We start from the raw sequence: 27,132 nt of genomic DNA, 5'->3' as shown, positions 1-27,132 counted from the left end.
CCAGTAATCTGTTACTTAATTAGTGATGTTGATAGAGGAATAACCTGTGCAAGTCTCAGTCTGAGGACATCACTGCCGAGTTCCTCGGGGTAGTGTCCTCAGCTTAGACATCTTCAGCTGCTTCATCAATGACCTTCCCTCCGTCATAAGATCAGAAGTGGGGATGTTCACTGATGATTGCACAATCTTCAGCACTATTCATGACTCCTCGGTCCGTGTTCACGTGCAGCAAGACTTCGACAACATTCAGGCTTAGGCTGATATGTGGCAACTTACATTCATGCCACACAAGTGTCAGACAATGACCATCTTCAACAACAAAGAATCCAACCATCTCCCCCTTAATGTTCAATGGCATTACTATCGCTGAATCCCCCACCATCAACATCCTGGGGATTTACTATTGACCAGAAACTGAACTGGATCAGCCATATAAATATTGTGCTTACAAGAGTAGGTCAGAGGCTGGGAATTCTGCAATGAGTAACTCACCTCCTGACTCCCCAAAGGCTGTCCACCATCTACAAGGCACAAGTCAGGAGTGTGATGGAATACTCTCCACTTGTCTGGATGGGTGCGACTCTAACAACAATCAAGAAGCTCAACACCATCCAGGACAAAGCAGCCCACTTGATTGGCACCCCATCCACCACCTTCAACATCGACACAGTGGCAGCAGTGAATACCATCTACAAGATGCACTGCAGCAACTCACCAAGGCTCCTTCATCAGCACCTTCCAAACCAGTGGCCTCTTTCACCTAGAAGGATAAGGGCAGCAGATACATGGAAACACCACCAACTGCAAGTTCCCCCTCAAGTCACACATCATCGTGACTTGGAACTATATCGCCGTTCCTTCACTGTCGCTGGGTCAAACTTCTGGAATTCCCTTCCGAACAGCACTGTGGGTGTACCTACATCACGTGGACTTCAGCGGCTGAAGGTGGCGGCTCACCATCACCTTCTCAAAGGCAATTAGGGACGGGCAATAAATGCGAGCCTAGCCACTGATGCCCACAGCCCGTGAAAGTATATATATTAAAAAACTGTGCAAGTTCCCTTTGATTCTGCTGATTCCTCTCCATTCCTCTGCCCCAATCACAGACCTCACCTCCACATCCGTGCCCCGATTGCATGCCTCTCCATTACATCCTAGTCCACATCAAAGGCTACCACTGCCCCCTACTCCTGATCGTAGGCCTCTCCTCCCACCCCTGATCTAAGACCTCACCTCTCCCCTCACCAGCCCCAATTACAGGCTTTGCCTTCTCCCTTACTCCCCGCTAGCCCAATTGTAAGCCTCCACCACTCTAATCCTAGGCGTCAGCTCCTCCAACCCCAGCCCTCACCACCTACCCAGCCCCAAACACGTCTTGCCTCCTCCAATTCTGGCCACAATTGCAGCCCTTGTCTCCTACCCCAGCCCTGATTGCAGGCCTCCTTCCTGCCATCCCCCATCCCAGCCCCAATCGTCAGCTCTTCCTCCTCCTCTCCCAGCCCCGATCGCAGGGCTTGCTCCTCATCCCAACCCTGATCGCAGGCCTTGCTTTGTTAAGACTGATAGTACCTCCATGTTTCCAGCTTTGCCAGGTTCTTCGTCCTTATCCGCATCCTCCCAAGTTTCCCTGTCACTATTGGGACTGCTGTCTATGAAACTGATATAAAGTCCTGACAGATTATTGGTTTGACAAAAATGCCATATCATTTGATGGACAGAGACACCATATTATTGGACGGGCAGGAACAAGATTATTCTACAAGTAGGGGTAGATTTCTGGATCAAAAGAGACAACAAATTATTAGATTGACATACTCCATCTCATAAAATGGATAGATCTGTAGGATTTTGAACAACCAGGGCAAGAATTATTTGAAGAGTATTCAGTCAATGCGCACTTGCACGGGTTTGTGAAAAAAAAACTTTTTTTTCCCCTTACACTCAAGTTTCCAATGAGGAAAATCCAGCATCATCACCACCAGTGTTTATTCCTTCAATCTCGGCTGCTGAGCCAGGAGTCCGCTGTTCATCCTCCCTCCCCCCTCTTCTACTGTAAAGTTAAAAACAGAGGACATATGGAAAGACTTGCTGAGATGAAAAAGTGGCCATGAACTGAGTAAAAGCAATATAAACTACTGCTGAGGATTGGCAGGACATGGGTGAATGCTCTCAACAGGCAGAGTGATACAATGGACCTGTAAATAAGTGTAAAGCCCAGGATGTAGTGGCTCTGGGGTGTACCAAGGAGCCACTGATCACATCACAGCATGCCATCATATGCAGGAGAATGGTGAGGAGGTTTGCAGTATAATTACATTAAAGCTTTGCAGGATCTCTGGCTTCCAGGAAATAGGCAAATAAAAACACAAAATAATAAAAGTTTTTAACTAAACAGAGAGTTTTTATTATTTGAGTGAAATGTTGGTTCAATTTTATATACAAGCTTTTGTTTATAGTATAAAGCAATAATCACTATAAAGTAGCACACAGATCCTGTCTTTGCTAAATAAAAGTTGATTACAATTATATTAGCTTTGCAACCTGAAATTTATAAGCAAAATTCATTCATCACACCAGCACTGCAAACAAAAACACAGGTAATATAAGTACAATGGAATGATGTCAATCGTGAAACAATTGCATACAAAGATGAAAATTCCTTGAAAAAGGACGAATGCCTGATTCTTTGGAACAGCATATAATCAGTAACATGTGCAATAGATATTTTCCAATAAATTCATATTACATCATTTTCTATGTAACAAACAAATGCATAGTATTTAGGAGTCATCCAAATAACAAAATATGCAGCAGGCAGTTCCTTCCCTGTGGCCACAAGCAACCTTCTGAAAGTGTCTGAGTCTTGACTATTTTTCTTCCACCGGGATTTATCCCAAACAGGAAGTGCAACACTTTATGACAGCATCCCTAAAAGACAAAAAAGAATTTGGAAATAAAGACAGAACTTGCATTTATATGGTATCTTTCACAACCTCAGATGTCCCAAAGTGCTTAACAGCCAAATACATACATTTCAAGTACAGTCACTGTTATAATGCAGGAAAAAGGTTGCAGTACAAGGAGCCTGATACACGAACAGTAAATGCACAGACACTAGGTTTTAAAAAAAATAGAACTGGGCCACAGAATTAGATTTTTTTGTGTGGTCCTCTAGATTCAGGACAAATCATTAGGAGAGTCTCCAGGTACCATAATCATTCTGCATTACATTAAGATTGTGAGGACATTTATTAACAAGTCTCTTAAAAAAGGACGAAAGGAATTATATATATAACTACATCAGTGGAGCTACGCTGACCTTTCATGTACTGCTCCACAAACTGCATCATTGGAGCAATTCAGCAAGGGGGCAGAGACCTGAAGTGGTAAGCCTCCAGGCTAAAGTAATTGGCTAGAAAGATTTTGACATGGCTTGTACAGTACATTTGTTTTGAGGATTGTGGAAGGATTACTTAGGGCAGTAGTATTTCACGCTCTGCCTTTCCGTCTCTTTTAAGGGAAGTTCAAAAATGGAAATTTACTTTAAATAAATCTTACTGCCATTCGCTCAAAGCTGTGAAAAAATACAGAAATGTTCAAGTAAAGCTACTAACAGGCATTCAGGCACATGAGGAGTAGGTGTAAATCATTACAAAATCAAATTAAAATATTGTCAGGACTTCTTTTTGTGCAACCTTACTATTTCACATTGTGAGCTGATAGTTGAATGTTGTATGTGAAACTCTTCAAATTCCAATAATTCTAACACCAATAATATTATTAATGGGAGTAGGATAAATAGACTTGGTAAACAGAGCATCTGTCAAGTAAGAGCTCGGCAATTAAGCAATTCAAAATTTTAACTAACTTGAAAAGTATATGAAAGCTAATAAAAAGTTGACAATGGTGCAATATTGGACACGTGATAACTGCTGAGAAAAAATAAACAGGATCACACAAATAGAACTCTTAGAGGGTTGCAGTTGGTACCCACAGCACAAGCCACTGCTTTCAGCACAGAAGGCAAAAGGCGGAAAACTGAAGAAAAAAGCCTAAACCTGCATACATTTTATGGAATTGCATACATAACTTTCTGTGACTTACTGTCGCACATTAGCAGCAGAGAGGGTCTATTAGGTGGGGAAAATGTTCAATGGAAGGGTAGCATTTTCAAGCTGTCCCGGAGACGAGACTTGTTATCAATTTGCATAACTTTAGATACTTGGAACTCAGAATGGGGCAAAACTAATTAAATTTGATAGAGTTTCTTCTCTAATTTGGAAGGTTGTAATGATTCAATGGGACATTACCTGCATTAAATTAACAAAAGAAAATGCAAAGATGTGTGGATTATGATTTATTTAAAATATAAACTTCTTGGACTTCTTTGTTACTCCCTGGGTCTCCTAACTTCTGAAAGAAAATCCCAGACAGACAGATCTCAGGGTCATTTGCCTGCAGTGCCAATGCAGTCTGCTCTGGGCAAGCTGGTTTGATCATGGCCTGACTCATTACACATTCAGGAAAACTGCAGGGGACTGTCTCCTGCCACCGCCCTATCTCTGACTTCCTGTGGTCTTTCATTCACTACTAGGGGGCTACCACCTTCACCCCTGCCAGATCATTACCAAGGAGCAGGTCAACCCCGTCCATAGGCAAACTAGGGACAATCCCTATTGTCACCGGTCCTGAAACTAGGTCGCACTCCAGGTGCACCCGGTGTACAGGTACAGGCATACACTGCCCTCCAATACCATTCACCACCATTCTGGTGTTCACTGCACTCTCTGGGGAAAAGTCAGGCCTTTTCCGAGTAAAAGGGATCCAGTGGTCCCTGTGTCCCTGAGAATCACACTGGGCTTGCTTGCCCCACTCAGGGGGTATGGGGTTACTTTCCCTTCAGACACAAAACCCTGATAACCTTCAGGAATCATATTAACTTTTCCTGCACTTGCAGCCGTAAGCTTCCTGGGTTGCACTCTTACTGCAGTTAAAGCCACAGATTGTTTTGCTGTGCCTTCCATCAGGTTCTCTTCTTCAATGAGTGGGTGTGCCTTGATTAACCCTACAGGTTTTCCCTTCAGTTTCCAGCAGTCAGCTTTTAAATGCCCTGCTTTATTACAATGGAAGCACACAGGTGTCCGGGTCTCACTCTTGCTCACAGCACCTTCCTTTTTGGCTACAGGAGGGCCCCCTGTGTCTCCTGCTTTTCTTTCTCTCCGAGGACTTCTTGGGTTCCTATCACTTCCCCACCCTTTGTCCTTTTCGGATTTGTGGGGGAGACTAGGAAAGGTTCCCTGGGAAACCGACTTATAAATTAAAGCAAACTCATCGGCCAGAACGACCGCTTGCTGGGCTCTCTGAACCTGCTGCTCCTCTACATGTGTCTTTATGGAGAGTTGGAGAGTATGTTTAAATTCCTCTAACAGAATTCCTTCCCTGAGATTCTCATAGCTGAGCTGAACTTTAATAGCCCCCAGCCACAAGTCAAAAGCCAGCTGCTTACTTCTTTCAAACTCCAGATAAGTTTGATTAGCTTGCTTCTGAGGGTTCTAAACTTTTGCCGATAGGCTTCGGGTACTAATTCATATGCCCCGAGGATAGCATTTTTTGTCAGTTCATAGTTTGATGAACTCTCATCTGGCAACACGGAACAAACATCATGGGCTTTTCCGGTTAGCTTGCTTTGTAATAAAAAAAAAGGCCAGGTCTCAGCTAGCCATTTTAGCTGCCTTGCCAGTTTCTTAAAGGACACAAAAAATACTTTTACATCTTCCTCATAGAATTTTGGGATTAGTTGAGCTAGTTTTAACAATTCTGTACCCAACCCTGAATTATGCTCCTCCATATTGGCCATGCTTTCACTGGGGTTACTCTATCACCCCCTAGTTAACTCAAGCCGCTTCAGCTCTCTCTCCTCGCCTTCCTTTCGGAATATTCTTTCTCTCTCTCCTCTCCCTCTCGTTCCTTTTCCTGTCTTTTTCTTCACATTCCTTTTGGAAGGCTCTTTCTTTCTCTCTCTCTCCCTTCTAATTCAAGTTTCCTTTGTTCCAATTGTATCTTTACTAGCAGTACCCTGTCAGGGTCTACTTCTAACCATATTTCTGCTTCTTCAGATTCAAGGGAAAAACGGTTAGCCACTACACTTAGGAGTTCAGGCTTTCTAGCCTTGGCACGTACAGTGATCCCACACTGCTCAGCCATTTTCCTCAACTCCTCCATAGACAGTGCTTTTAACTTATCCCAAGTTACTTCACCTTGGCTTGGAGAGCTACTAACTTCAGTTGCAGATACGTTAGTCATCAAGCACACACAACCAAAAAAAAAACCTGTATTGAATTCTTGCTCTTTCTTGATTGGCAACAATTTGGCTTCCCACTTCCAATTTCTCTCATTTGTTTGTGGGTAAAATCCAGGATGGTAGCCCCCAAATTTCTGTTATGACCAGGTGAGAAATGTGTCTAGGGTTCCCTCTCAGCCTTCACCTGGTCTTACCATAACAGGGTTTTATTTTTAAACACACTTTTTTTTTTAAGCTCCCCTTTAGTGAATCCTTGTTCACTGCTTTCCAATTATAAGGCAAAGAAACCAGCCAAAAACAGGTTTTCTTAGGTTTAAAGAAAAAAGGTTGAAATTTATTAAACTTAAACTCTAATTTGGTTAATGCCTACGGATACACGATGTGCCCACGCTAGCATGCATATGCAATATACACACATGCAGACAGAGACAGAAAAGAGAAGAAATAAAGTGGAAAAGTTTGAGGCAATGTCTGAACAGGTTTTTTGTTACGGTTCTTTGAGCTCACTGTAGAGTCCTTGATTGTAGGTAGATCTTGCTTTTCGTTGGGGCCCAGTATTCTTCTTAAACCTTGTTCGCTGTAGGAGACTTTTCTCTCTTGGGGGTCATGTGTCTTCAGTGGATTTTGAGTTCCGTGAGAAAAAGATGGGGAGCAGACAGGAGAGGCTGTGGCGAGCCAGCCAGGAGAGGTCTTTTCAGTCCAGGAGCAAACTGCAGTCTCTTACTTCAAAACTGTTTGTACAATTCAGAAAAACCAGGTTGCCAAGCAGGCTAATCACGTGACCAGCTGGTCTGACCATGTCGGTTTGTGGATTTGGCCATCCCAGCAGTCATCCTGAAATTTGAGCTCCATCACCTTCAATGTCTGGTGCTCAAATTCCATTGTGGATTAAATTGGATAAGGGAAGTAACCCCTTTGTCTTCACAAGCACTGTCTGTTAATATACAAATGTCTTTCCAGCCAAGGGCCTGCTGATTTTTTTTTAACCAGTCCCTTCTTCACTTCAGCAACAGTTATGAAATCAATGTTCATGTGACAAAATTAATATGACTCATTCTTGGCAGGTGGGGGTCTATCATGACAGTTTTTTAAAAACCTAAAGCAACAGTACTAGTTTTAGCTTCAGATTCTACTTTTTAAAACAGGTTTTAGAGATTCCATTGAATCAATTTTTCATAATAACTGTGTACCTTGATAATTAACTAATTATTTACCTGTCATTCCATTAATAGCCTTGAATCTTTTATTTAAATAACAAGTGCTGAACGTGGAGGATGAGGAAACAGAAGCTAAATCACTCAGAATAAATGCCTCCCTATTTATGTTAAATTCAGCACGAATAATGTGGCTCTTTACTGTTGAAAACAACAACATATTTGGCTCAGATGTTAACTGCTGATTTTGGTGCCTAAATTCTTTGAGATTTTTTCCCCCGTCTACCTTTAGTCAGAAGTGGTAAGACTAGCAAAGCTGAACAGTTGCTGTTTAGGAGGGGTGATTCCTGGTAGTCCAAACTTTTCAAGCACCCAACATCATGGAATGGTTAGACAGACTGTCAAGTCTGTCAAGAAAAGAAAGGAGAATTTTACAGTTCTAGAGAGAGAGGATGTCCTAGAAAGGTCAAGGACAGAATCTATTTGGTTAGATTTAAGGAACAAAAGATGCATTCTATAGGCCACCAACTAATGGGAAGATACAGAGCAGCAAGTTTGCAGGGAAATTACAGAGAGGTGCAAAAACTACAAGAGTAGTTATATTAGGGGAACATATAGATTGGGATAGTAATAGTCTAAAAGGAAGAGGGCAGAGAAGTGTTTCTGAAGTGTGCGCAGGAGAATTGTCTTGACCAGTATATTTCTGGCCCAATGAGGAAGGAGGCATTGCTGGATCTGGTTCTGGGAAACGAGAGGGGTCAAGTAGATCAAGTTGTCAGTAGGCGAGCATTTTGGTTTAGGTTAGTTGTGGAAAAGAACAAGGAGCAATCTAGAGTAAAAATACTTAATTGGAGGGTGGCCAATTTCAGTGGGGTGAGAATGGATTTGTTGCAGGTAAATTGGAATCAAAGATTGGCAGGCAAAATTGTAAGGAACAATCGGCTGCCTTTAAAGAGGGGATGGTTTGGGGACCGTCAAGGTACACAAGGGAGGGAGGTAGGGCAACCAAAGCTAGAGCTTCCTGGATGATGAAAGAGATAGACAATAAGATGAAGCAGGAAAAGGGTGCACTTGACAGATGTCAGGTGATTAATACAATTGAGAACCAGGCTGAATATCGAAAGTTCAGAAGGGAAGTGAAAAAGGAAATAAGAAAGGCAAAGACAGAAAATGAGAAGATACTGGCAGGTAACATAAAAGGGAATCTGGAAGTCTTCTATAAGCCTATAAATAGTAAAAGGGTAGAAAGAGGAGCAGTGGGACCGATTAGGGAATCTAAAAAAGGTATCTAAGCATGGAGACAGAGGGCATGGCTGAGGTACTAAGTGACTACTTTGCACCTACCAAGCAAGAAAATGCTGCCAAAGTCATAGTGAAAGAGGAGGTAGTTGAGATACTGGATGGGCTAAGGATTTATAAAAAGGAGGTACTAAAAATGCTCGCTGTACTTAAAGTTGACAATCACCAGGACCGGATGGGATGTATCCAAGGATACTGGAACTAAGGGTGGAAATTGCATACGCACCGGGCATAATCTCTCAATCCTCCTAAAATAGGGGGGGGGGTGCTGCCAGAGGACTGGAGAATTGCTTGTTCAAATAAGTAAGTATAAATCCAGCAATTACAGGCAAGTCAGTTTAACCCTAGTGGTGGAAAAGCTTTTAGAAATTATAATGTGGGACAAAATTAACTGACACTTGGACAAGTATGGATTAATTAAGGAAAGCCAGCATGAATTTGTTAAAGGCAAATCATGTTTATGTAACTTGATTGAGTTTTTTGAAGAGGTAACAGAGGGTTGATGAGGGTAATGAGGTTGACGTGGTTTACATGGACTTCCAAAAGGCATTTGATAAAGTGCCATGTAACTAGCTTGCCAGCAAAGTTGAAGCCCATAGGTGAAAAGGGACAGTGGCAGCATGGATATGAAGTCGGCTGAGTGACAGAAAAGAGAGTGGTAATGAAAGGAGGAAGGTATATAGTGGGGTTTCCCAGGAATCAGTACTAGAACCACTGCTTTTCTCAATATAAATTAATGACCTAGACCTGGGTATACATGGCACAAATTCAAAATCTGCAAATGACATAAATCTTGGAAGTATTATGAACTGTGAGGAGGATAGTGATAGACGTCAAGAGGACATAGACAGGCTGGTAGAATGGGCGGACACGTGGGAGATGAAATTTAATGCAGAGCAGAGTGAAGTGAGACATTTTGGTAGGGAGAACAAGGAAGTTACTGGTTTGGCCTCAACTGGAGTATTATGTACAATTCTGGGCACCACATTTTAGGAAGGATGTGAAGGATTTAAAGAGGGTGCAGAAAATATTAATGAGAATAGTTCCAGAGATGAGGAAGTTCTGTTACAGGATAGACTGAAGAAGCTGGGGTTGTTCTTAGAGAAGGTTGAGAGGAGATTTGGTAGGGGTGTTCAAAATCATGAGGGGTCTAGACAGAGTAGATCGAGAGAAATTGTTCCCATTGGTGGAAGGATTGAGAACCAGAGGGCACTGATTTAAGGTGACTGCCAAAAGAATCAACAGTATCATGAGGAAAAACTTATTTACCCAACGAGTGGTTAGAATCTGGAATGCACTGCCAGTGTGTGTGGTGGAGGCAGATTCAATCATGGCTTTCAAAAGGGAATTGGATAAGCACCTGAAGAGGAAAAGTTTGCAGGGCTATGGGGAAAGGGTGGAGTAGTAGGATTAGCTGAGCTAGTCTTGCAGAGAGCAGACATGGGCACAATGGGCCGAATGGCCTTCTTCTGTGTTGTAACCATTCTATAATACTATGTCTGATAACGACAAAATCCTCATTTGCGTTTTTTCTTGTTCTATCCAAATTCATTCAGCAGTAAACAGGAGCTGACTCCATTACTCAAATGGTTCAGCATTCTAAATGAGAGCTAAGATTATCTCTGGAACCCAAAGGAAGCAACCTCTTACCACTCTTAGTCTGAAGATTACAGTCAACTATATTTTTATTTTACCTTCGGGTTGACTGAATTTAAAAAAAAAACAAGGAAGATTTTCACTTCATTTTCAGGGTGGTGGAGCAGGCTAACCTAGCCTGTGCACTCAATTTAAATACTGGAGGGGAAGTTTTCACTTAATTTAGAGAAAAACCTAAATAATCAATCCCTATGCTGAGAGGTAGCAGTGTTAAGTGCTTGCTCTGTTCTATTGTATGATGACATCTCTGCCAGGAAACCCTAGTTCACTGAAGTGCAAACAATAATTTTCAGCTATGGACCAGGTGCTGGAAGGTAGAATTTGAGTGGGTGGCTAGTTTTCGGCTAGCACAGGCACGACGGGCTGATTGGCCTCCTCCTGTGTTGTAATTTTTCTATGGTTCTAGAACATTTTAACATGACTGGCTGGAAAAAAGTGACAGGATACAGTTTTCACCCTGAACCATATCAGCAAGTGATAATTTTCATTGAACCTCATTAGCAAGCATCCGATAATGCACCTGCAAGACATTTTCCGTTCTCTCACAAGGTTACCTTTAATTTAGTAGGAAAAATACTACTGGCTTTTGGTTATGTCCTCTCCACTCCTGCTCCTATTTCTTATGCTCTTAAAACAGTGAATAAGTTATATGCTGTAGTGATAAAAGCACATACTCAGCAAACTGTTTGCAGATGCAGACTTATATATACAACTTTAATAAGGGAAATTTTTCAAAGTCTTACCTTGCAAAAGGAATGTATGATAGACTGTACCTGAAAAAGAAATGGGAAAGAGTGAGTACGCTCTCTCACCAAGGTTCGATTAAAATCTATAAGGGATTGCCACAAAGTAGGAAAGGGAGCTGCCTCTTACTCAAGTAGTTGTTTTAATCACTGAAAACTGTTTATTTTGAATTGGTCAATTATATGATGCACAATACTTCAAAGCTTTTAGTATCTCAAACCAATTCAATTAAGAAACTAAATAAAAATCACCACTGCAGTACAAAAATAACAAAAATCACTACAGTATAAAAACAATAAATAAAAATCTACCAAAACTCGTTTTCACAGCTCTCCTGCCCTCCACCCTATCACAGACCTTCCCTTTTGTTCTTCTTCCCCCTCCCCCCTTTCATTTGCTCAAAGAATATTACATTTTTAACTTTTGCCAGTTCTGATGAAAGGTCACAGACCTGAAACATTAACTCTGTTTCTCTCTCCACAGATACTGCCAGACCTGCTGTGTATTTCCAGCACTTTCAGTTTCCAAACAAAAATCACCACTGCAGTACAAAAACACTATGCCTCATTAGAACTTCATGGTTCAGAGCAATTGCGTCAATTTGAAATGCAAAGGAAATACACCATCGCAACTGTGGTATGTTTTGTTTCGAAGTCATTTGTATTAACTCATTCAATAAATGTGTACCTCTACTATATCTGGCTTCATTAAGCAAAATAAATAGACACAGATGGAATTCAGCCAGAGATGCATGCCTTGATGACTGCTAGATTTTTACCCAACACACTGAATGCACATGCAATGCATTATGTGTTGCAAACTATTACTGAACGTTCTATGAAGAGGATGGTGTTGGCTGGGGAACATAAAGGGAAAAAATTCCTCATTAAAGAACAATTGAGCGAACAGTTGAATTACTATAACACATGTCTGGGGAGGTGGTGGCGTAGTGGTAATATCACTGGACAAGTAATCCAGAGGCCCAGGCTTGTGCTCTGAGGACATGGGGTCAAATTCCACCATGGCAGATGGTGAAATTTGAATTCAATTAATAAATCTGGAATTAAAAGCTGGTCTAATGGTGACCATGAAACCATTGTCGATTATTGTAAAAACCCATCTGGTTCACAAGTGTCCTTTAGGGAAGGAAATCTGCCATCCTTACCTGGTCTGGCCTACATGTGACTCCAGACCCACAGCAATGTGGTTGACTCTTAAATGCCCTCTGAAATGGCCTAACAAGTCACTCAGTTCAAGGGCAATTAGGGATGAGCAATAAATGCTGGTCTAGCCAGCGACGCCCGCATCCCAAGAACGAATAAAAAAAATTAAGACAACCAGTTTGTATCATAATGAAATTGTTTCGTTAGCAGCTTAATGTAAAACTATTAGCAAATTAACAACTTCTGAAATTCTCATAACACAGTATGAATAATCTCAGGGGGGACTCAGAGCTTTTGGTACCAGACAGGGCCAGATTTATCTTCTAGAACCATTCTCGAGTCTAAAAGGTTTGCTTTGTGAAAGACCTCTAGCATTTTGACTGTATGAAATTTCCATTACTATTGGTGGTAAATTACTAATAGAAGTAGGACAAAGGCTTTGAGATAATTGTGCTAAATAGACTTTCGAAAAGCATTTGATAAAGTTACACATGAAAGGCTGTTAACTTAGCTCAAAGACGTGAGATGTGATACGGATAAGTTAACCGAAGGGTAGAAAACAATGGGGGCTTAATAGAGTAATTATATTGGTGTTGGGAGGAGAACTAACTGTCTCAGAATCGATGTTAGGGCCACTACTCTTTCTAATTTACTTCAAGGACTTAGATTCAGAAAATCAATGCAAAATTTGCAGATGACACCAAGCTAGGAACGGCAGTGGAGTCTGAAGCTGCAGTCTGGAAATTAAGAGTTGGGACAAAATATATTAAATTGGCAGAACAATGATATAATACTACTGGTTCACTGGTGTGTGTGATCTGTAGTTAAGAGTCACAGGCTACAAGTAATGTCCAAAATAAATGTGTGGCTTATTATAACTGAATTGGAACATATATACGTACACATAGAGTTACTGCACGAGCACATCTAAACACCTCATACTATCTCGGTCTTCACCCACAACTAACTGGTCATACGTGACTCAACATCACTTCCTCTGATGATCTGCAGTTGCAGTCCTTAATGTGATCCAGTTTTAAGGTAGTCCCTTCTTAAGGTCATCCCACAACAAATAGCAGATTAAATTTAAAGCAAACAAGCAAGAAGTCCTGCACACAACAAAATAATAAATGTGCAACACAAATACTCTGCGAATGATGTTGGAATAGCAAAGAAAGAAGGAAAAGACATGCATTTATAAATCCCCTTTCATCGCCTCAGGATATCCCTAAACATTTCATGGCCAATTAATTACTTTTTAAAATGTACTCACTGTGATTATATATGCAAATATGGCAGACAATTTGCACACAAAAGAGTTAACGAACAGCAAATTAGATAAGTGAACAGTTAATCTGTTTTGGTAGATAATTGTTGGCGAGGACACCAGGAGACTTCCTCTGCTTTTCTTTGAATAGTACCATGTAGCTTTTACACCATCTAAACAGATAGAACCTCAACTTCATGTCTCATTTGAAAAAGGAAACTCCCAACAATGCAGCACTTCATCAGTACCGTACTGGAGTGCCAGCCTAGATTGTGTGCCCATGTGCTGCAAACCTGCATTTATGCAGGACCTTTCATGACTTCAGAATGTCCCAAAGCACTTCACAGCCAATGCATTACTTCTGAAGTGTAAGTCATTGCTGTCAAGTAGGAAACATGGAAGCCAAATTATGCACAAGGTCTTTCAAACAGCATTGAAATAACTAACCAGATCTCAGTTTTTAGGTGTGGTTGGCCAGGAAATGGGTAAAAATTTCTTGCTTTTCTTCAAATTGTGCCATGGGTTTTACGTCCACCTACGAGGACAGACATGGCCTTAATTTAATGTTTCATCAAACGCTACCTCAGACACTCCACCACTCAGCTTGCAGCCCAGATTATGTGCTCAATTCTCCAGAGTAGGACGTGAACCCATAGATCTTTGACTCAAAGGAGAACGTGCTACCACTGACCAAAAACTGACAGAATGAAGTCAGCTCAGGTTCCACATCTATGCTGATGACATCCAGCTCTACCTCATTTCCACTTCTCAGCCTCTCTATTGCCTATGTTGTCAAACTGCTCGCCTGACATCCAGGACTGGATGTTGGGCAATTTCCTCAAATTAATACATGGAAAAGATTTCCAGTTAGAGTAACGGAAGCAAAATACTGGTTCCACTTAAGGGACCGATTAAATGCTGCAATGACAGGACCTTATAGTCTTTCTGGTGTTGATAGACAAGCTGGAGAGGGACAAGAGAGAGAGATTTAAAGATCAACCAAGCAACAAGACAAAATAATGCTGACAGCTACTGTGTTCAAGGTTGACCAAGGTTGCAACGAGAAAAGTTGCTGAGGTGCAGTGAACAGATAGATATCATCAAGCATCTACAAAACTTTACTTGGGATTAAGCAAGGAATTAACATGTAAGGCAATGTGCAGTAGAAGAACTAATCAAGGGAGAAAAGGGGGAAAAAATAAGAAAAAAATAGGGTATAAGCATTTTCCTTTGTTCAGGCAATACAGCAAGATCATGCACGCCTACATCTATCGATGAACAACTCCGCCTGTAAATTGCTTTTTATGCTGAAGTTAAAAAATATAAAACGATTTCAACCACAGACTGACTGTTCCTAGTTAAGTGAACAATGCAAAGTTTTCTATTGTAATAAGATTGATGAGTTGACCTTGGACCTGAACTTGTTGCTTTTTGAAAAACAGGAAGGTCAATATTGGACTGAAGTGAAGCCTGAACTACTGAGGATTCAATCCGGACGAGTCCTGGGACTGGTAGGTGGAGAAACTACAGGTAGGTGGAAAAACTGAAAAACTACTCTGTGTCTGTCTTCACAGAGGAAGATACAGAAAATCTCCCAGAAATACTAGGGAACCAAGGGACTTGTGAATATAAGGAACTGAAAGAAATTAGTATTCGTAAAGAGGCAGTACTCAAAAAATTAACTGGAATGAAGGTTGATAAGTCCCCTGGACCAGATGAGCTACATCCCAGAGTGTTGAAGGAGGTGGCCGTTGAGATAGTGGGTGCATTGGTGGTTATCTTTCAAGATTCTATAGATTCTAGAAAGGTTCCTGCAGACTGGAAAGTAGCAAATGTAACTCCACTACTTAAGAAAGGAGGGAGAGAGAAAATGGGGAACTGCAGCCCTGTTTGTTTGATTTCAGTAGTAAGGAAAACATTATAATCTGTTATAAAGGATATGATAACTGGACACTTTGAAAATAATGATATGATTGGGCAGAGTCAACATGGACTTATGTAAGAGAAATCATGTTTGACAAATCTGCTGGAGCTTTTTGAGGATGTTACTTGTAGCATAGATAAGGGAGAACCAGTGGATAAGGTATATTTGGATTTTCAGAAAGCTTTTGATAAGGTCCCACACAGGAGGTTAGCAAACAAAATTAGAGCACATGGGATTGCGAGAAATATACTGGTATGGATTGAGAATTAGTTAACAGAACACAGAGTGTAGGAATAAATGGGTCATTCTCAGAATGGCAGGCTGCTACTAGTGGTGTACTGCAAGGATCAGTGCTGGGGCCACAGCTGCTCACAATGTATATAAATGATTTGGATGTGGGAAACAAATAATATTTCCAAATTTGCTGATGACACAAAACCAGGTGGGAATGGAAGTTGTGAGGAGGATGCAAGAAGGCTTCAAGGGGACTTGGATAGGCTAAGTGAATGGGCAAGAACTTGGCAGATGGAATATAATGTGAATAAGTGTGAAGTTATCCACTTTGGAAGAAAAAACAGAAAGACAGAGTATTTCTTAAATGGTGAGAGGTTGGGAAGTGTTGTTGGTGTCCAAAGGAACCTGGATGCCCTTGTGCATGAGTTATTAAAAGCTAGCATGCAGATGCAGCAAGCAATTAGGAAGGCAAATGGTATGTTGGCCTTCATCGCAAGAGGTTTTGAGTACAGGAGTAAAGAAGTCCTGCTGCAAATGTATACAGCCTTGGTGAGACCGCACCTGGAGTATTGTGTACAGTTTAGGTCTCCTCATCTAAGAAAGGGTATACTTGCCATAGAGGGAGTGGAACGGAGGTTTACCAGACTAATCCCTGGGATGGCAGGATTGTCTCATGAGGTGAGATTGAGGAAACTGGATGTATTCTCTAGAGTTTTGAAGAATGAGAGATGATCTCATTGAAACTTACAAAATTCTTCCAGGGCTTGACAGGGTGGATGTAGAAAGGATGTTTCCCCTGGCTGGTGAGTCTAGAACCAGGGGACATTGCCTCAGAATAAGGGGTAAGCCATTTAAGACTGATATGAGGAGGAATTTCTTTACTCAGAGGGTGGTGAACCTTAGAAATTCTCTATCCCAGAGGGCTGTGGAAGCTCAATCATTGAGCATGTTCAAATCAGAAATCAATAGACATCTGGATACTAATGACATCAAGGGATAATGGGATATTGCAGGAAAGTGGCGTTGAGGGAGATGATCAGCCATGATCTTATTGAATGGCGGAGCAGGCTCGTCCAGCCTACTCCTGTTCCTATGTTCCTACTACTTCCACCATCGTTAATCCAGGTTGATGACTGTGTAGCAAGATACAGGATAAAGTGTGAGTAATATCCAACTTTTTAAAGGAGCAGAGCAGATACTAAGTTGTATGGTGTTTTTACTTGACTGTGGCTGAGAGACGACTGTAAAAATTATACAGACATCAACCTCTATGGGCATCATAAAAGGGGAGGTTGTTGAAAGTGAGAAAATTGGAGACTGATCACCTCCAATAAAGGCAGAGTCCAAGAAGGAGAGGGCCAAACAGAGAACTTCCGTAAAAGAAAATTAAAATGGATAATAATGTTAAAGAAAGTATTATTCTGAATGGATGGGCAGTAAGTTAAGCACACTGGGGAAGGTCCTTTTGAGGAGGAAAATACCAATGACCCTTAAAGTACCTTGCAATGAAGTGTGATAAGCGTAATGTAAATGAAAAAAAGGAAATAAAACAGGCCACCTGTGTGATGACAATCGTGGAAACAGCAGCTAATAATAAAACCCTGGGTTGAACACTTTGGGCAGAATTCTTAGGTCCCCCTGGGGGTGGGAACAGAGGTAGACACTGAAAATAGCAGCGCGAGACAGTGTGCTGGTTTCCAGTCGCTGTTCCCACTGCCGCTAAGTTTCAAGGTGGGGGAAGGCCAGCAACGGAAACCTGCCAGATTCCCAAAAAAGTCCAATTAAGGTAGTCATTGAGAACTCGTAGAACTCTACCTGCTTCTCTCTAGCAAGAGAGAATGAAATGTATGCATCTCTCTTGGTATACAGGCCCTCAGTGACTTTTTTTATACAACAGTAGATGGCAAGCTGCGAGATGGAATTGTCGCCTGCTCCAGCCTGGAAGTAGCTGGCACCAATAAGTTCAGAGCCACAGTTACCTCTACAACCACTGGCAGCGCCGTCCACGCCCTGATCTAAGGCTGCAGGTCTGACTGCAACTAGCGGCAGATTTCTGTGAGCATCTCCTTAGTGAAACAGAGATGTCGTATACCCTGGGCTCGATTTTGTGCAGGAGGCGGGCTGAAAAGATGGGGGGGGTGGTGATGGGAACACTGCCTCTGCATTTTCTCAGGCCCCGCAGTGATCCACGATCTTTTGGGGTGAATGTTTAAAGGAGGTGGGATCCCCGTCCCTTTAAACTCTTAATAGGGATGGGGATCCCACCCCCAAGAGCTGCTGGCCAATCACGTTGAAATTTTGGTGGGGGTGCACAGGCTGCAGGCTGGTCAGGGACTCTAGAACACAGGGACACAGTCTCAGGATAAGGGCCAATCATTCAGGACCGAGATGAGGAGAAATTACTTAATTCAAAGGGTTGTGAATCTTTGGAATGCTCTACCCCAGAGGGTTGTGGATGCTCCATCATTGAATACATTTAAGGTTGCCATAGATAGATTTTTGGTCTTGCAGGGAATCAAGGGATATGGGGAGCGGGCTTGAAAGTGGAATTGAAGCCCAAGATCAGCCATGATCGTACTGAATGGCGGAGTAGTCTTGATGGGCCATATGGTCTACTTCTGCTCCTATTTCTTGTGTTTTTGTGTTGGTCAGGGACAGACCAGGTGCATGGAGGTGGCAACACAGCGGGAGCTAGTCATGGCCACCCCAAGGAATTAGGTGGGCTCATAAAGGGAGAACGGCTGAGAGGGGCACTCAGTCATTGGTAGACAGGTGTCATCGGGTCTGCAGAGGTTGCGGGGAGAGGGGTCATTACGCGCTTGGACAGTGCAGGGAGTTGTGACTCTCCTGGAGCAAGGCTTCCAGACACATCTGGGAGTCCACGTGAGTGCAAGGAAGGCAGAAGCTGACAATGGGAGGACAACTCTCAGATTTCAGGTTCAGGCCTATCAGGATCAACATCTCCACTGAAAGCGCAGAGCCCTGGGCATGATGAGGGCAGTGGAGAGGCACAAAGGTCTGGAAGGCGATGGCAGCCAGACCCTCAGCATGGGCTATACCACCAAAGATGGAGCTACCTGGACATGTTGGAGAACCAGTGCCGCAGGAGACTGCATCTATCCATGTGGATGGTCACAGAGATTTGTGCCCTCGTTGTGGATCACCTCAAACCTCGCAGCACTGCTCGTCATGCCCTGCCAGTAGCTGTCAAAATTACTATGGCTTGAAGTTCTTCACCTCTGGCTCTTTGCAAGGATCAGCAGCGGATCTCAGTGGTGTCGCACAAACTGCTGCATACCACTGCATTTTGAAGGCCCATTATGCCCTTTTTGCTAGAGCTGAGAAGTACATTCAATTCCATATAGATAGGCCTCACAGGCAGTGCATTTTGCTGCCATCGCTGGATTCCCCCAGGTGCAGGGCGGCATTGATTGCTCCCATGTGACCAACAAGGCACCCAGTGATCAACCAGTGAGATTCATCAACAGGAAGGACACCCACCCGCTCAACATTCAACTGGTCTGCGACCCCAAGAACTTCCTTGTACGTGTGTGCTCACTTTCCTGGCAGCTGCCATGACTCTTTCATCCTCTGGTAGTCCAGGGTGCTGCCACTCTTCATTCCACTCTCCACCCCCCCGCTCCAAACTACATGCATGGATTCTAGGAGACAAGGGATATCTCTTGAAGAGATGGCTACTCATCCCTTTACATGACCTCGAGACAGAGGCATAGAGGCACTACAACCAAAGCCATCTGCTCACAAAGACCACCACTGAGCAGGCCATTGGGCCCCTAAAGATGTGGTTCCAATGCCTGGACTGGTCAGGTGGTGCCCTGCAGTACACTCCTACTAGAGTCTTGTGCATTGTGGTGGTCTACTATGCTGTCCCGTAACATGGTCTTCCACAGAGGAATGGACCTTGAAGATGGTGATGTGTTTGATTGAGACAGCTCACTGGAGGAAGAGGAGCAGCAGCAGGACGTAGCCAAGAAGGAGGAAGAGGAGGGAGAGGAGGAGGGAGAGGGAGAGGAGGAGGAAGATGCAGAATATAGAGGTGCCCCAGCTGCACAGGGAGGTGGCCTGGGCCACTGCAAGTCTTGAGGGTCTCTTCAGGATGCTATCAAGGTCAGGGATCATCTGATCCTGGCATGACCTAGAAGGACGGCATGGTCTGGAGCTCACTTTGAGCTGCCTGAGAGAACATTTCCATTGAAGACGCAGCCTGGAAAATATCCACTTTTACTGCCAATGAAGGGTGCACGTCTGTACAGAGGTTTCACTCTCCCTGTTCAAGGCCCCATGCTCCCTTCAACACTTCATCCCTGTTTTTTGTCCTGCCATTAATAAATGGAAGCTCACACATCTGACTTCATGTGTTAGTATTTACATGGTATTGAAAAATAGGAGAAGTACACAGTTACAGGTGGCAAAAAAAGCCTCAGTGACCCACTTAGTGCTTTGCCTCTGCTCTCAGCCACTTCCACATGGTGCTCCCCTTGTGGCCTTGGATGAGGTGGAGGCAGCTGCTCACTTCTCCCTCCTTGCAGCTGAGATGAACTGTGGCGGTCGTCCTCACTGTAGAGGTGCTGTGCTATGCCAGAATTATTGCAGGGGCAGCCTCCATCACAAAGTTCGGCTACATAGATGGCCCCTCTGTCAGAGGGACCAAGGAGGCCAATTTCGATGATGGCTCCCTGTGAGGGTGGCACCCTCATTCTCCTTAGTGACTGCCTCAGTCCTTGGCTGGCGCTCCAGATGGCTGGAGTGGACCACCAGCTGGGGCACAACTGCATCCACTCCAAACATCTCTGCACCACCAGCGACACTGAATGGCACATGCTACAGTGTTGCATGCATTCTGTGAACATCAGTGTACAGTTCCGGCATGAATTCTGTGTGCTGCCACATTCGGCTCTCCAGGAGGTTGGCTACCCTTTCAATGGAGGAGCTTATGTGCTCAAAATCCTGAACCATAATGGTGCACATAAGTTGAATGGACTCTTTCATTCTCAGCCCACAACCTCACACTGCCTCAGGGAACTCTGACATGTGGGAGGTCATCTGTTGCTGCTGATCTAAGTAGAGCCTCCTTTCTTGTGACTCCTGAGGCCCTGCATTTGTGCTTAGTGAGCATGGTTGCATTTGTTCTCCATACTTAGAGGGGGAACTGCCCAAAGCTGCTTCTGCCTCCGACATCTCCTCTTGTGATGTGCTCATCACCCTATGCCACCCTGTCTATGCATGCGCGAGGACCCAACAAAGTGACTGTATCTGAGCTGGTGGAGGGTGCACTTGTAATGTGTGATGGTGATTACTCTGATGTCTCCACTGGCAGTGTTTGGCCCAGTGGGGAGAAGGGAATCTCTTCAACCCCTTCGACATCTGGACCTGTGGGAGACGCAAGAAGAAATTATAAGAAGCCTCGAAGAGTAGAAGCCTCTGCAGTGCTGAGGCTAGGCAATGCAGCTGAATCTTTAGCATAATGTAGGATGGACTGGAAAGCATTGCAGCCCCTTCATCTATGCACTGCAGTCTCTAGTCACCCTCTCCATTAGGGATGCCCATCTCGCCTTTTCGACTTGGTCAGCCATCCTGGCAATCTCCATTGCTCCTTGCTCCATGACAGTGACGATGTGTAGGATTGGAACCCCTCCTCTGGTCTGTGCCCTTTTGCAGGCACTATGTGCCTGTTTCTCCTGCAAGGACAAAAGGGAGCGAGATAAGGCACACTCACTGACATAAGAGGCTGTATCAGTGCTGGAAGGTCCTTAACAGTTCTAAGGATCTAAGCCTTGCTGAGGAGTTAGCTGGTACCCTGGACACACATTCCTCCCATGTTCAGGAGCAGCATGTGCCCTCAGGACCTCAGCTGGGGTGTCTGTTGGAGGTTTAATACCTAGAGGTCTGTCATGAGGGTCTGGCATTTCACTCACCTTGCCAAAGCGAAGAAGCCTTTTCCTGCACTGCCCCCAGTTTCCCCTGACCTCACTCTGTCTGCTGTCGTTCTCAGCCACCTCGATCCATGCCTGCTTGGTTTAGGAAAGAGGACTTCCCTCCTCTCCCTCACTACCTTGAGGAAGACCTACAGGTTGGCGTCTGCAAAGCGAGGGTTAGTCTGCCCCAGGTTCCAGCCCTTTGCTGTTCCTGTTACAATTCAATGAGCAAAACAGCTGCTGTGATCTGTTCAAATTGGGCTCGCACTGGCTCAGTCCTGCCTCCATTCCCAACCTGCAGCCTCAAATTGGCCACCCAACGTGCCGTGCCCTTCAGTCAATTAACCGGCTGACCCTGTGAAAATCAGGGCCTGTGACTGCTTCCCCCCACCTGGGGGCGGGATAAGGACCTGTAAACAGTCCCCATGTCCATTTCTCGATCTTGGACGGAAAATTAGTCACTTGATGTATAATGAAAGGGTTAGAAATAAAGAGAAAGTTAAAAAATACACAGCCAAAGTTAAAGAAATAGGGTAACTAATAGAAATAAGTAGGATAAGTGTTTTCATTTTAAAAAGGAAAATGTTTCTGACTGCGTGTGAACATTTCTTGGGCTCGCAACCAGGAAATACCACATAAATTGTGTCACTTTGAGCTCATAACCAAATGCAAGGATCAATATTTCTACAATGCATGCAAGTGCAAAGATAGTTGATTATATTCATTTCAATTTCAATTGGGGAAAACTTACAAATACATTTTACGTTAAAAATGCTGAATGGACTTAATTTGACCAAAATTTACTTGTGCAACAGTGAAAGGCACCAAAGAGTTTGTTTTACAAACGTTAAGTTTTAGCCTTAAAGTTAGTTGCTAGGGTGTCTTTTAATTCCTCAAAACTGTTTCAATTGGACTACAGTAAAAAAAACTATTGCTTTATTCAGTTTAAATTGAAGACATGTGGTCTTAGTTTAAATCAATTTGAATGTTTACAAAGTGCTCATACTGCAAGTTTGCGATGACACAAAGATAGGCAGTAATGTAAGCAGTGTAGATGGATGCATAAAATTAGAGAGAGATATAATCAATTAAGTGAATGCGCCAAACTGGCAAATGGATTTCAATGTAGGAAAATGTGAGATCACCCACTTTGGACCTAAAAGGATAGAACAGAGTACTTTTTAAATGATGAAAAGCTAGAAACAGTGAAGTCCAAAGAGACTTGGGGATCCAGGTACACAGATCATTAAAATGTCATGAACAGGTTCAGAAAATAGTCAAAAAAAGCTAATGAAATGCTGACCTTTACATCTAGAGAACTAGAATATGGGGTGGGGCCGGTGGTGGAGTATAGTCATACTTCAGCTATATAAAGCCTTGGTTAGACCATACCTCGAGTACTGTGAGCAGTTCTGCACACCATACCTTAAGAAGGATATATTGGCCCTGGAGACAGCAAAGCGTGGTTTCACCAGAATGATACCTGGACTCCAAGAGTTACGAGGAGAGATTACACAACCATGGTTGTACTCCTTGGAATTTAGAAGGTTAAGGGGTAGGGAGAAATTTGCAGTTTGATTACATCAGCCCATTTCATAAGGCTCAGAATGTTAACCAGTGTGGCTTTGTTATAATGGATGTTATTCCAAAAGGGGTTAAGTAGCAAATATCAGATATTGAAAACTGGTTAAGGAGAAAAAGGGTGAAGTAGTTTATCATGAAATAAAGGAGGAGAAAGGGAAAGATTCTGTTCGTCTTCTACTGTTAAAGGCTGCAAGGTTTCAGAGTATGATCTCTTTAAAAAGCCGGTGTAAGTGTTTTTGGTGCCACTGGCTGTGGCTCCACCCTCATTTTTCTTTTTTGTAAAAATGTCACAAAGGTTTTGTTTAACTGTGAAAGCTAACCTTTTCTTCAGTTGCATTACAAAACATTTAGAAAGGCACCTGAAGATGACATAATGTACTCTTTTCTTTGTAAGCATGTGTTATTCTGATTATTTTATCTGTTCTGTATTGTGTTCAGCTAATAAAATGTTGCTCTGAATTAAATTGGAATTATTGAGGTTAACTAACCTATTAAATTGTGGTCACAGCAAAATTCTGGTTGTTATAAGTCGTCAGATAACAAAGCAGTCTATGCCCGCATGCAGCAAGACCTGGACAATATTCAGGCCTGGGCTTATAAGTGGCAAGCAGCATTTGCCACACAAGTGCCAGGTAACAGCCATCTCCAACAAGAAAGGATCTAACTACCTTCCCTTGACATTCAATGCATTATCATTGCTGAATCCCCCACCATCAACATCCTGGGGGTTACTGTTGACCAGAAACTGAATTGGACCAACCATATAAATACTGTGGCTTCAAGAGCAGGTCAGAGGCTGGAAATTCGGCAGCAAGTAACTCACCTCCTGACTCCCCAAAGCCTGTCCACTATTTACAAAACACAAGTCAGCTGTATGATGTAATATTCTGGATGAATGTAGCTCCAACAACACTCAAGAAGCTCGATGTCATCCAGGACAAAGCAGCCTGCTTGACTGGCACCCCATCAACTACCTTAAGCATTCATTCCCTTTACCACCGGTGCATCATGGCTGCAGTGTGTATCATCTATAAGATGTAATGCAGCAATTCACCAAGGCACCTTTGAAAGCACCTTTAAAACCCACAACCATTACCACCCAGAAGAACAAGACAGCAGGCACACAGGAACACCACCACCTGCAAGTTCCCCTCCAAGTCACACACCATCCTGACTTGGAAATATATTGCTGTTCCTTCACTGTCACTGGGTCAAAATCCTGGAACTCCCTCATCAGTCCTGTGGGTGCACCTACACCACAGGGATGGCAGCTGCTCAAGGTGGCCACTCACCACCACATTCTCAAGGCAATTAAGGATGGGCAATAAATGCTGGCCTTGCCAGTGTCACCAGATTTCACAAAAAAAATGAATTAAAAAAAATGTGGAAGGCTCTAGTTTTGGAAATGAGACCATCACATACTATTGAGCAGTATGATGAAGATCTAAAGATATTCTGTAGTTGAACTGAACTACAGAATTATTTCACAGAATCTTTAAAGTTAATATTGATGTAGCGAACTACTCTCGTTTTTCCAAGCGATTAATAGAATTTAAGACATACAGGCAGATAAATAGGAAAAACGGACAACATACAAAGGGAAAAATAATTAAAGACACACAATAGAGCAGCAAATCCCTAAGAAGAACCAAGAAAGTAGCACAATCTCCTAACGTCTCTGCATATTTTTTTCAGAATCAAGGCTTTTCTCCACGTCACCTTGGTGACATACAGAAAGGGGAGGGGAAGACATGTGCTGTGATAATGAAGGAGGGACAGATGGTGTGATCTTTCCTGCTGAGACAAAAATAACTATGAAACTGTTACGACCAAGGTGGGAGGACTGCACTGTTTATTCTAGTTCTACTTCTCCACAAGTCACAACATATATTTAAATTTTTTCCCACTTATCAATACTGTCAATCATAGACTCTTTTTATCCCAGAATAAAACACACCAACCAGGTTTCTTTAATAAACAACAAAATTATCAGTTTATTATAAAACAGGTCTTACCCGGTAATGAAGTAAAACAGAAACACAGAGATTGAAATATTAAAGTTCCCTTTTTACCTTAGCCCCTCACACTCTCATATGTATACCGGTTAATCGGAAAAATAAAGGGATTTACGTTTTAGAGCTCTATTGCAAACAAAAACACGGATAAACACTTGGGTTAAATACTTGCTAATTCTTGAAGAAGAAAGTGAAGATATAGAAAGATGTCCTTTGTTTAGATTGGCATCCAATTGCGTATCGATGGCTGTCACTGGGATCTTCCTAGAACAGTTCTTTCCAGGTGATGAAGATCAGTTTGGATAGGCTTTCCAGAAATGCAGCAACAGAGATTTCAGATAGGCCTTACAGCAGAAATGCAGTTTCAGTTCCCAACCATTCGTTATGCAGGGTTTCTTCAAATACAGGAGGAAAGAGGAGACTGACACACTCGATATACAGGGTTTCATTCCAAGACAGAGATGAGCTGGGTTTTTCTTGGCAGGCAAAAAACAACTGAGTTTTGTAACAATTCAAAGTGAAACCAAAAACAATCCAGAAGTCAAGCCTTGTGACCTTTATAAATCTTGACCTGTCACTTCTTTGTAAACATCTCCCCAAGTCAAACAATAAGCTCCCTGCTGGTATCTTATCTGAAAACAGGTGCCTTCCAGTAAGGGCTTATTTACAAGCCAAGTCCAGGAACCCTCTGGTGACTTCTTTAAAAAAAACACAAAGTTCAGCATCTCTTCAGGCTTCCAGATGAATCAATGTCCATAATTCAACTATAAGTCCTTAAAACATATTTTACAAAACATAGAAGCAGTCTTGTAACAAAACAAAGAAGTAAAACACCACCTAAAGGAAACAACTATCCAGTCCAGCAAAGAAATTAATGGACTAGAAGTAATCAATCATGAAATGTAATATATGATGATGTGCCTAATGAAATTGTGCCGGTTGTATTAAACATGAACTTGAATCTACAAATTGGATTACGTGAAGGGAGTTAATCACAATTAATAGACAAAATAGTAGGATAATAAAGGAATTGTTAGTACTGAAAAGAAAAAAAACAGGAACAAAGGGCTGAGAAAGATGGGAACGTCAGGAGAATCAATTTAAATTGCGAAGAAAGCGAGGGTTGACAGAATGGATAGGAATGAGGGCCTCGGCAGGGTTAGCAGGAATAAACAGAACAGATAAAGCAAGTATGTTACGAACATGATGAGGCAATGAAGAGGCAATTAAAATAATTTTTGGCAAACATGAATCAACAAGAGGTTGATAATCTGAGGGAGCATCAGGATACATGATTTGTTATGGAAGAATTGGTGCAAGAACTGGGGAAGATCCAAGGAAAAATAAATGAGCTGATACAGACAAATAATGAGACTAACCAGAATTAAGATGTTACTAGAAGTGTCATGTGTAGTCTGTATGCGGCATTTGTGATGAACGTGGTAGAGAAGGGCCTAGACAACATAGAGGGTAATCGAATCCCTTTGTTTATTCACGAGGAACGACTGAGGAACTAGTTCAAGGGAACTGCGGATAGAGACTAATATGTTGCACCAGATGGGAATGACAATTTTGGCCTCCCAAGGTGAGAATGGGGACGAGGATATCAAACTGGTGGTAATGGCATTACCCTCATTAGTGAAGAATGGGAGTCAACCTTGGAAAGGGTACTGAGTAGAGCCTATCGGAATGAGTAAAGATTCGGCATACATGTGATATGTAAACAATATGTTGAACACCCACATCATCTGGTAAAGAATGGCAGAATAAAGAAGGCTGCATCCTAAGAGAGACTACTTAGATCTGTAGGTGCAATGTGGTACCGCAACATACCACTCCAGCCTGTGGGTTCACA

General features: G+C 42.7%; 1 protein-coding gene and 1 long non-coding RNA gene across 4 annotated transcripts in view; one reads left to right on the top strand and one right to left on the bottom strand.

The window, feature by feature from the left end:
• Positions 1-27,132, top strand: part of LOC137376383 (uncharacterized) — a 116,448-nt gene that overhangs the window by 22,080 nt on the left and 67,236 nt on the right. The window contains exons 2-4 of one of the 2 annotated variants that reach the window (XR_010976207.1): positions 11,638-11,790; positions 15,027-15,114; positions 24,958-25,093. This is a non-coding gene — a long non-coding RNA (uncharacterized lncRNA). Of the gene's footprint in view, positions 1-11,637; positions 11,791-15,026; positions 15,115-24,957; positions 25,094-27,132 lie in introns of those variants that run through there. The other variant, XR_010976206.1, reaches the window with a different exon arrangement.
• The window catches only part of sft2d1 (SFT2 domain containing 1), a 179,438-nt gene continuing 154,686 nt past the window's right edge, over positions 2,381-27,132 (bottom strand). Inside the window, exons 6-7 of one of the 2 annotated variants that reach the window (XM_068044835.1) lie at positions 11,154-11,183; positions 2,381-2,928 (exon numbers count right to left, since the gene is read on the bottom strand). In XM_068044835.1, coding sequence (XP_067900936.1) covers positions 2,788-2,928; positions 11,154-11,183 — 171 coding nt within the window. In that variant the 3' untranslated portion in view covers positions 2,381-2,787. The remainder of the gene's footprint in view (positions 2,929-11,153; positions 11,184-27,132) is intronic. The other variant, XM_068044836.1, reaches the window with a different exon arrangement.

Source organism: Heterodontus francisci, chromosome 13 (genome assembly GCF_036365525.1).
Source record: "Heterodontus francisci isolate sHetFra1 chromosome 13, sHetFra1.hap1, whole genome shotgun sequence".
NCBI classification, from domain to species: domain Eukaryota; kingdom Metazoa; phylum Chordata; class Chondrichthyes; order Heterodontiformes; family Heterodontidae; genus Heterodontus; species Heterodontus francisci.
The sequence above is the reverse complement of the archived record's forward strand: the minus strand, read 5'-3'. Positions and strand labels throughout refer to the sequence as shown.